The sequence below is a fragment of the Coffea arabica genome, chromosome 7c (genome assembly GCF_036785885.1).
Source record: "Coffea arabica cultivar ET-39 chromosome 7c, Coffea Arabica ET-39 HiFi, whole genome shotgun sequence".
Taxonomy (NCBI): domain Eukaryota; kingdom Viridiplantae; phylum Streptophyta; class Magnoliopsida; order Gentianales; family Rubiaceae; genus Coffea; species Coffea arabica.
The window spans coordinates 19,548,223-19,559,348 of NC_092322.1; the positions used below are offsets into that span (position 1 = coordinate 19,548,223).

An 11,126-nucleotide genomic window follows, 5' to 3' on the forward strand; every position below is an offset into this window, starting at 1 on the left:
TATAAGTGACCAAATGAATATCAATTAAACTACAAAATGACTAGAACATGAGTAATGTGTTAAATTATGAATAAATTTAGGGATTAAATCAGCAATAATTTTTAAATTATTGAGGAGCATAATGAATGCATAATAATTTAGAGCCCCAATTGGCAAATTAAAAATTAAAGGATTCGACAGAATTTTTTTTTAAAATGAAAACGGTTAACTCGAATTCATTACCATTTCCGAATTCAAATTTGGAAGTGAAATGAATTCGGGTATCTCCAATTTAAATTTAAAAACGATTTAACTTTTTATAAGTTCAATAACCAAATTTATCAAATTCATATACCCGAATTACCGCATTTGCACCGTTTGCTCACCTCTATTGCGAATGATTGGGCCTCTATGGCCTTATTTGTGCAAATAAGTTTTTGACCAAGTTTGTCTTTACAGGTTTTTTAACAACTTTAGTTACAATAATTTCAAAAAACTTTTCAAAATTTTTAGACTATACGTTTCAAAATATTTAAAAATTTACACACTTCAAAATTTTTTCTACAACTTCTATACTAAACTACAGTAAAATTTTAGACAAACATCCAAAAAATTCATTTGTCAAATGCGGCCTATATTTAGAAGAATAGATTAATTTTAGTTTCACACAAAAAGCTTCAAGCATGTTTAAATGATTCTAAACACTTGTCTTTTGTGGTAAACAATATTACAGTAACAAGTCTAAGCGTTACTTCATCTTTTTTGGTTCTCTTGAATGCACAGGGGAGTTAGGACTCAAGGTTATGGGTGACAATTGCTTTGATATATGCACTACGATTAAAGATAAAACAATTTTCTCCTACAACAATAACTATATGCAACACAATACATAGTCAATATGATAGTTATGTCAAATTTGTTAAAGTTCAATAAAGTTTTAGAACAATAATAACATTGAAACAACTCTATGACAATCAATTTTATACAATATGAAACAATAGAACTTTTATGTTCATTTTTTTGTACCAATGGTTTAAAAAAAAGCCTTTTGTTTTTTATTTTCAACTAGTACTTGGTTCATTTTGAACCTATCAGACTTCAAGAACTTGGGGGGTAAAGTAAAGAAATAGAGAAATTTTGTGAAATTTAGGAGGTGTAATTGTAGGAGAAGATTGACATTTAAAAATTTTTCAAGCCCATTGTTGACCTTGGTCGATCAATCCTTAATTTTGATGATTAACAAACCAAAATATAGATTTGGGCTAATGTTTTTATGTGAGCAATTTGTTAGAACAGATTCTTGTGGCACAAAAGAAGAAGCAAAAACAGGGCACTCATGTCGGACGTCCGAAAGGAAGCTATCGGACGTCCGAAAGGATGAAGAACATAAAGAAGGAAACTCTGTCGGACGCTCGTGAGGAAGCATCGGACGTCCGGTAGGATCGGACGCACGCCTCGGACGCACATCGATCGCATCGGACGTCCGAGAAATTTCGCAAAGATTTGATGACTCTCTGACGACGTTCGGACGCAGGGTTCGGATGTCCGATAGGTGGTTTGGACGTAGGGTTCGGACGTTCGACAGGTGGTTCGGACGTCCGACAGGCCAACGGCTAGTTTTGACAGCATTTAATATTTGACCGTTGGAGAGCCTTTTGAAACCATTTCTCACCTTCTATAAAAACCCCAAAGCACAAGAAGACAAGGGACTTTTGCCAACACAAAATACAAGCTTACAAATGAGATTTTTGAGAAGAAAGATTTTTTGTTGGTTGTATAAGGGGTTGGGGAAGTTGGGTTGTGAGGTTGCTCAAGTGAAGGTTTCTCTCTAGGAGGAGTAAAACGTTGGTGAAGGTGAACCTATCACTTGAAGTGGTAAAACCTTGGTGAAGGTTGCCTCATTTATATAAAATAGTTCTTAATTGGGTGAGTGATCTTTCAAGTGTAGGTTGTTGAGGGTTAACTAGAATAGTTGTAAAACTCCTTGGCTCAACCAAAGTGTATTTGGGGTGAGGAAGGAGTGAGCTTTCACTTGTACATCTTGGTTAGCATCGCCATCTATTGAAGAGGCTATTGGATTGATATTTGGTTTGCATTTCTTATCTTTTCTCTTTAATTAAGTTTTCTTTATTGTGCTTAAATTTGATATATCTTTGTGCATCATTGTGAAATTGTTTGTACTCATTGGGTTGCACCAAGCCTTACAATTGGTATCAGAGCTTGGTCTCTTTTGATCAAGTTTAACCGCTTAGAGTAAAGATCATGGCAACCATAAAAGTTTCTTTTTTAGAAGGGCAATCTATTGATAGACCACCTATGTTTAATGGTTCTCATTTTAGCATGTGGAAACAAAGAATGATGATTTTCTTACAATCCGTTTATATTGAATTATGGTATGTGGTAGAAGATGGTCCTTATGAAGCTAGAATAGTTGACTCTACCACCAATTTGAATAGATTAAAGACTAGACAAGAATTGAATGAAAAAGACAAGAGATACATTTCTTTGAATGCCAAGACCATGTGTATATTGTACAATGCATTAGATGTAAATGAATCTAGTAGGATTAAAGGTTGTAAATCAGCTAAAGATATTTGGGATAAATTGTGTGTATTTCATGAAGGTAACCAAGATATTAAAGAACAAAAGAAATCTTTGCTTGTTTCTCAATATGAATTTTTCAAAATGCATCCTCTTGAAAATGTTGATAAGATGTGTAGTAGATTTTGTGACATTATTGAAGATCTTAAATTGCTTGGAAAAGAATATTCTTTGGGTGAAAAAAATAGAAAGATTTTGAATGTTTTGCCAAAAGAATGGGAAAACAAAATAAATGCTATAGAAGAGGCAAAGGACTTAAATTCTATGTCTATTGAATCTCTTGTGGATACCCTAACCTCTTATGAATTAAAGCTGAAATTCAAAGTGCAAGAGGAAGAAAATGCAAGAATGTATAAGAGAGGCATAGCTTTTAAAGCATCTCAAGTGGGGGATAACCCATCTTTCATGGGTAATGAAAACATGGAAGTGGACAATGATATAACTCCTCACATCAAAAGTTTCAAGAAGATCTTCAACAAGAGAAGTTCAAGAGGAGATTGCAAAATTACATGGGATGAATGCAATTCAAAAAGAGAAAAAGAAGAGTTGGCACAAATGGCACTAATGGCCTTTGGAGAAGATGAGGTAAATTCTTATCACTCTTCTTGTGAGGAAGATAATGAAGATGATGATGTGAAAATTCTTATGATTAAAATGCATAAAAGTTTGAGAAAATCTTATGCTAAAAATAAAGATTTGAAAACAAAAATAAATGATTTGTTGGAAGAAAACTCCAAACTTTTTCAAGAAAACAAATGTTTGAGAATGGAAAATGATGATTTAAAAAATCAAAAAAGTGTTTTTGATTGCAAAAATAATTTGAAAAGGAAGTTGGAAGAGAAAACAAAGTTTTATGAAAAAATGTTGGAGGAACAAAATTTGTTAAAGAAAAGAATTAATGACTTGAACGAGTTTCTCCAAAATGAAAAACAAAAGTTTTCTCAAACAAAAGAAAGCAAATCTTTTCAAGGCACAAATAAGTTTGCTATGATAAGAAATAAGAAAATTAGTTGCATTAAATCCACCTATGTGCAAAATACTTCTATCATGTGTCACTTGTTGCAAATTTGGACATATGCAAAATGATTGCTATGTAAAGAAAAATATGAGAAAAGGCATGAAATCCATGTGGATTGCTAGTTCATGTCGTATTAACTCCCAAGGACCCTATAAAGAAAGGGTGCCAAATGAAATTTCTCATATTTAGGTATTTCATGAAGATTTGATCCATGAAGTGCTAAATGGTTGTAAGTTCATTTGAAAATTTTGATATTCAATATGGTCTTGTTTTGAAAAATAAAGGGGGAGTTTGTTTTTTTTTATTGATGCCAAAAGGGGGAGTAGGATTTATTGAAATTTCTTTGTATGTTAGCACTTTCTAAGGGGGAGCTTTATTTGAACTTATTTGATAAAAGAAATCTTCATTTTGTTTGTCATCATCAAAAAGGGGGAGATTGTTGACCTTGGTCGATCAATCCTTGGTTTTGATGATTAACAAACCAAAATGTAGATTTGGGCTAATGTTTTTATGTGAGCAATTTGTTAGAACAGATTCTTGTGGCACAAAAGAAGAAGCAAAAACAGGGCACTCATGTCGGACGTCCGAAAGGAAGCTATCGGACGTCCGAAAGGATGAAGAACATCAAGAAAGAAACTCTGTCGGACGCTCGTGAGGAAGCATCGGACGTCCGGTAGGATCGGACGCACGCCTCGGACGCACATCGATCGCATCGGACATCCGAGAAATTTTGCAAAGATTTGATGACTCTCTGACGACGTTCGGACGCAGGGTTCGGACGTCCGACAGGTAGTTTGGACGCAGGGTTCGGACGTTCGACAGGTGGTTCGAACGTCCGACAGGCCAACGGCTAGTTTTGACAGCATTTAATATTTGACCGTTGGAGAGCCTTTTGAAGCCATTTCTCACCTTCTATAAAAACCCCAAAGCACAAGAAGACAAGGGACTTTTGCCAACACAAAATACAAGATTACAAGTGAGATTTTTGAGAAGAAATATTCTTTGTTGGTTGTATAAGGGGTTGGGGAAGTTGGGTTGTGAGGTTGCTCAAGTGAAGGTTTCTCTCTAGGAGGAGTAAAACCTTGGTGAAGGTGAACCTATCACTTTAAGTGGTAAAACCTTGGTGAAGGTTGCCTCATTTATATAAAATAGTTCTTAATTGGGTGAGTGATCTTTCAAGTGTAGGTTGTTGAGGGTTAATTAGAATAGTTGTAAAACTCCTTGGCTCAACCAAAGTGTGTTTGGGGTGAGGAAGGAGTGAGCCTTCACTTGTACATCTTGGTTAGCATCGCCATCTATTGAAGAGGCTATTGGATTGATATTTGGTTTGCATTTCTTATCTTTTCTCTTTAATTAAGTTTTCTTTATTGTGCTTAAATTTGATATATCTTTGTGCATCATTGTGAAATTGTTTGTACTCATTGGGTTGCACCAGGCCTTACACCCATTTTGAGAATTCTTCAAAGCTAAAGGGGACAACTGCCTCTCTCACATAAATGTAGCTCTTTTTATGGGTTTTTAAAAAACATTTCTTCAATATATTATGTACAAACACTAAGGATATTTTTATATTCAACTTTTACATTTGCTCTTTTATTTTTATATGTATTTGCAAGGTTTGTAGTATGTTAGTGAACTTAAATAATTATAGTGTTATACTTGGTAAGTTTTTTGGTTGTCTGCTATATTTCTCTTATATTGATCTGTTAGTCTAATCATGTATTTACAACTATTTACTAAAAAATTGTAAAATAAAAGAAATCTTTGTTGTTCGAGTAGCATTAAGACTTAAAAGGGATTAAATCCTTTCCAAATTTCTTGTTCAATAAACAGTTCTTAAAACTAGTATCTAGAATATTTAGAGGTCTAACTTTCCTTGATAAAAGTCAAGAAATTTTATTTTTCTCAAGCACTAGAATAAAATCCATTAATGCATAAAATGGGGAAAATTCTAAAATGTCATTGTTACATAATTTAGACCAATAAAATTAAAAATTGACAATAAGAAGTAGTAGTAATAGTAAGAATGGGGTTTCACCATTTTGTTAGGTAAACTTGTACTAGCTACTTCTTTTTCTAAAAAGTAAAAAAATTCATTTAATTTGTCTCATCACTTCTATATATTTATACAACAATTTAAAGATTATTTGTTTATTACCATCAACTTTAACCATGAACACAACAAATGAACTTTTTGTAATTAAAAAAGAATTGAACAACCAATACTTAATTTAAAAATAAATAATTACACTTTCTTCTACATATCTTGTGAAAACAACAATACATTCAAGTTCTACTATCTTGAAGCCTTTAATCCAATACTGTACACCCTGACATCATTGTGGTTGCCTGAAATCCATATCATGTATTTCTTGGACAATCTAAAGCAGAAGGAGTATCAGCTAAACCCCAATCCCTCAAGTTTACAGATATGTGATTTCACTACCAAAGCCCAAGTCACAAAAACAATCTAAAAATCAGTCCCCGTTCAAGGAGGCCTCTTCTCGATCAGCCCAAAACTGAGCTTGAGGCTGCATTAATTGATTCACAATTTTTTTTTTTTTGGGCAACTCGTTAGACCTCATCTTTTTTCTTTTTCTCACATCTTTATTTGTTACTATTACTGTTAGCATTCCTGTAAAAGTAAAGAATACTTAACATAAAACAGTAATTTTGTTAGGTATATATCCAGATATGGATTGGAGTTTATTTATTTAAATCAACTCCACTTTAGTTTAGAATGATAAACTCCTCTAGTTTCAAATGAACCACCACTCTGAGGGCTCCAACTAGTCACATTTGAAATATTAGGAAAAAAAACACAAAAGCACTTTTATCATAAAAGGGGTCAGAAATTCAAACTAATTCAAGAAACCACTCTCTATCTTGTAGTTGTACTTGCTGCTCGCCTTGCCTAAGTTCATAATATAATTTATCTTGGAGGACAACGTTGAATTACTTAATAAATTGGAGGCTCTATTGGAGAAAATACACATTTGATGAATCAAATTAAGAGTCCTAAAACTGAAGGGTCAATAGCGTTCACCCTTTTATTAAGGGGTATTTCTGCAAAATTTCATTCTCACCTAGTTAAGTTCTCTTCTTTTATTCTTGTTCTTGGGTGCAACAACAGTAAGATTTGAGGGACCAGTCTAGTAATTTCTTCACTAAGCTACTAGTAATCCTCGTTAGTCCGATCAGTACTAACATAATACAGTTCAAATAAAGCCACAACTTGTAAAACTAGAGATCATGATATCTAACTCCCTAAGCACTTATGCAAAAATCTTATGATTTATATTTTCTTCCTTTTAACTGATAAATGGAATTGCTTGAATAATTTGGACTTGAGATAAGAAAACAATGTTAGATAAAATAAAAATAAAATTAAACCCCCCATAGAGAAAACCCATGTCACTCAAATCCATAATTGGACTTATAAACTTGTTTATGTATTTATTTGTTATTTTGACAACTAAGGGGAACATCGAGTAGGAATCAAGTAGTTCTGATATTGGGAGAGAACTAGCATAATTAATTGACCAAAAAATTTGTCATAAATTTCCTTTTACAAAAATTTTCATAATTTTTTTGGGCAAAAACGTCAACATTTCATTCATCAAAAACCCAGTTACACACCCTAGAGCAACTACTCTTCAATGTCTGCTTGAGCACTATCAAGCAACCAAACTGGACAACAAGCTTTCGAATCAGCAACAAACCCTAAATTTAGAGCAAATCTTGCTAACTTATGGCTAACAGAGTTGAACTCCCTTCGAACAAAGGAGAAACAACATTCTTCAAAGTTATGTTTTAGCAACTTAATATCCTGCAAGACTGTGGATATAACCACATCATCCGTATCCTTCTTTGTTTTATCTATTACAACCTTACAATCTGATTCTATAATAATTCTTTCCCATTCTTCCAAAGCAACTTTAACCATTGCAGTTTTGATTGCCAATGCCTCCTCAAGTATTGGTACTGAACATGTAAAGGAAGGACAAGCCCATGTAGCAACCAGCTTCCCCTTCCAGTCCCTAGCAACAATACCCCAGCCAGCTTTATTTGTCTGCTAATTCAATGCAGCATCAGTATTCAGCTTGATCCACCCTTTATCAGGAGCAGCCCATCTGTCTTGCTTCCCTACCCTTTGCCTTAACTCTCTCTCTTCCTCTCTTCCCTCTCCCTGGATCTCCTGGTACTCCATCCATTTTGTTAATGCTTTATGTACCACCACCCCTGGACCTCTACCATTCCTATTGAAGTTTATCTCATTCCTATCCTTCCAGATTTGCCATAGCAAGTTGACTATGAAAGTAATATGCTCCTTCCCCTTCTCCCTAGCTGTTGCCTCCACCAGCTCAGACCACCACAACCAAAACTTCTCTCTCAGATTCTCCAATCCATCCCACTGAATTGGAGTCACTTTCCAAATAGCCTCTGCATGACTACATAGAAACAACATATGTTCGGTCGACTCTGAGAAGACACCACAACATTTACACAGTGGATTGCCTTGCATGCTCCTAGTCTTGATGTTTTCATTGACTGGCAAGATACCCTTTATACATTTTCAGATAAAAGGTTTCAGTTTATGCTTCATATTAAGTTTCCATAAGACTTTCCATCCCCTTGCATTTACTTCATTCCTACTTCCAGATTCCTCATGACTATCTCTCACCCTCCTCCATATCTTTCTCTCCTGAGCAGACCTGTATCTAGACTTGACTGTGTATTCCCTTGAGGCAGAATGAGCCCAGAAGAGTCCATCCTTGATATCCTGCAGGCTCAAGGGAATCTGAAAAATCCTCTCCCTATCCTCATTAGCAAACACCCATTCCAATTCCTATTTTTAATCAGCTCACTAACTCTACACAATCCCAGGTCTGTATCCTATTGTGTGCTCACCTTCCCTCCTGCCACTCCAGGGATCCATCTATCCTTCCAGATGTCTATAGTTTTCCCATCTCCTACTCTCTTCCTCATCCCCTCTTCCAACAGTGACCTCGCGCTTAAAATACTTTTCCAACACCAGGAGTCAGTTTGTTTCCCTTTCATCTTCCAGATTGAGGTTCCTTTGAAGTATTTGGCTTTAAGGATCTTGCTGACCAGCAAATTTGGCCTAGCGAGTATTCTCCATAATTGTTTGGCCAGAAATGCCAGATTGAAATTTTCTAAATCTCTGAAGCTCAATCCCCCATTCTGTTTAACTTCAGATAGCTTACCCCCAACCTAACCAGTGCATCTTGCTCTCCTCACCCTTGCTTCCCCACCAAAACTTAGCCATCTCTCTCCTAATACCCCTACAAAGTTCCTTAGAAAGTTTGCAATATGACATCACATATGCTGGAAGAGCCATGACCACAGATTATAGTGGCACTTCTTTCCCAGCCATACTGAGCAACCTCTCTTTCCAACATGATATTCTGCTAACCACCTTTTCCTTAACAAAATTAAACACTTGTGTTTTTGATCTGCCAATTACCAAAGGTAGACCCAAGTACCTGCTCTGTTTAAGCTCCTTCATCGCTCTCACTCTCTCAAGCATCTTCAACCTCTCCCCTATTGGATCATTCTTACTGAAGAAAATTGATGATTTCTCAGTGTTGATGAGTTGTCCTGAAGCTTCACCATATTGCCTTAGAACCTCCATCAACTGCACTGCCTCCTCTTCCTTTGCCTTACAGAATATTAATGAGTCATCTGCGAAAAAGATGTGAGATAGTCTAGGTCCACCAGAAGACAATTGGAGATCAGTTAGTTTTCCTTGTCTGACTGCTTGATTGAGCAGAGTTGAAAAGCCTTTTGCACAAATAAGAAACAGGAAAGGAGACAAGGGATCTCCCTGTCTTAGCCCCCTAGATGGCTTGATACCCTTCTTCTCCCCATTAACATTGACTGCTTAGGAAAAACTAGAAACACACTCCATAATCTATCCTACCGACTGCTGACAGAACCCCATTCTCAACATTAGTTTTTCTAGAAAAATCCATTCTACCCTATCATAGGCTTTGGACATATCTAATTTGATAGCCATAAATTCCTCCTTACTAGATCTTTTGTTATTAAGGAAATGAATGCATTCATGAGCCACAAGTATGTTATCCAGAATTTGTCTACCAGGGACAAAAGCAGACTGAGAAGGACTGATGCAGCAACTGATAACACTTCTTAACCTATGGACCAGAATTTCGGAAATAATTTTGTATAGTACATTACATAGACTAATAGGCCTAAACTGAGTCATAGCAACATGGGAGTCAACTTTAGGAATCAAACAGATCAAAGTCTCATTAACAGCTCTTAGTAAATTACCAGAATGAAAGAAACTTTGAATAGTATTAATCAAATCTAACTTAATGTCACACCAAAACTTTTGAAAAAAGATAGGGGTCATACCATCTGGGCTAGGTGACTTGTTTGGATGCATAGAGAATACAACTCTCTGAACCTCCTGCTCAGTCACAGGTAAGATAAGCTGCTTGTTCATCACACTAGTTATGGACTGTGGGATTTTATTTAGGATGGCATCAATTCCATGAGGAGCCTCAGCAGTAAAAATGTCCTTGAAATATTGTATTATTTTTGTGCTAGTCTCCTTCTCATCCTTGCACCAATCCCCATCTCTTTTCTTGAGAAGACCAATCCTGTTCCTTTTCCTCCTTCCAGCCACACATTTGGTGTTCTTATCTCCCTCCATTAGCCATTTCTGTCTAGCTTTTTGACTCCAATAGGCCTCTTCATCCTTATAAGCTGCAACCAGTTTCTTCTTCAGCAATGCCAGTTTAACCCCTTTCCCACTCACATTACTATCTCGTAGCTCCTTCATCTCTTTTTAGTCTGTAAGATGATTTTCCTAAAGTTGCTCTCATTCTGCTTGTTCCATCTCAGTAAGGCCACTCTACACTGCTTGATTTTAAACTGAAACCTGAAGAATCTAGACCCTATACAACTAGTGTTCCAAGCTGACTTGACTATATTTCCCACCTCCTTATGTTGAAGCCAATTCCTATCAAACACAAACCTCCTCTTCCACCTCTTCCCTATTGCGGGTTTTGTATTGACCAACAACATGGAATGGTAAGAAGCTTCTGTCTCTAGATGCCTGCATCTTGCCTTCCTAAAGCTATTACACCAACTCCTAGATCCTAACACTCTATCTAAACGTTCTCTGATCTCTCCCTCATTATCCTACCCATTACTCCATGTTCAAGGTTTCCCCTCATAGCCAATGTCCACTAGTTCATTGGTATTAATGAAATCTCTAAAATTTTTAAAGATGATATCTGCTCTTTCCCTGCCACCCCACTTTTCTCCATTAGAGACTATATCATTCATATCTCCCATTATGGCTCAAGCCTCGCCCCACATCTGACTCCTTCTAGTAATCACATCCCACTGTGCTTTCCTAACACTGTCATCTGGACTAGCATAAATGCACACACCACCATTTCACATTTATGTCCCTATCAACAATCAACAATTCTATAGTAAAACTAGTGAACAGTACCTTTTTGACAGATAC

The 11,126-nt window shown here is 35.9% G+C and overlaps 1 protein-coding gene across 1 annotated transcript; it reads right to left on the reverse strand.

Moving 5' to 3' along the window:
• Positions 1-7,247: 7,247 nt before the first annotated feature.
• Positions 7,248-10,430, reverse strand: LOC140010583 (uncharacterized). Its single transcript, XM_072057879.1, has 6 exons — positions 10,001-10,430; positions 9,087-9,499; positions 8,510-8,803; positions 8,244-8,447; positions 7,833-8,162; positions 7,248-7,670 (listed from the first exon to the last, which is right to left on the reverse strand). Exons 1-6 carry the CDS (start codon positions 10,428-10,430, stop codon positions 7,248-7,250), a joined length of 2,094 nt encoding a protein of 697 aa, XP_071913980.1.
• Between the last annotated feature and the right edge of the window lie 696 nt (positions 10,431-11,126).

Coding starts and splice junctions, on each gene's coding strand:
- LOC140010583 (XM_072057879.1), bottom strand. CDS start 10,430: ATGAAGGAGCTACGAGATAGTAATGTGAGTGGGAAAGGGGTTAAACTG. Junction 8,804..9,086: donor GGTACTTGGGTCTACCTTTG/GTAATTGGCAGA, acceptor GAAGTTAAACAG/AATGGGGGATTGAGCTTCAG. Junction 8,448..8,509: donor CTGGAGTGGCAGGAGGGAAG/GTGAGCACACAA, acceptor GATTAAAAATAG/GAATTGGAATGGGTGTTTGC.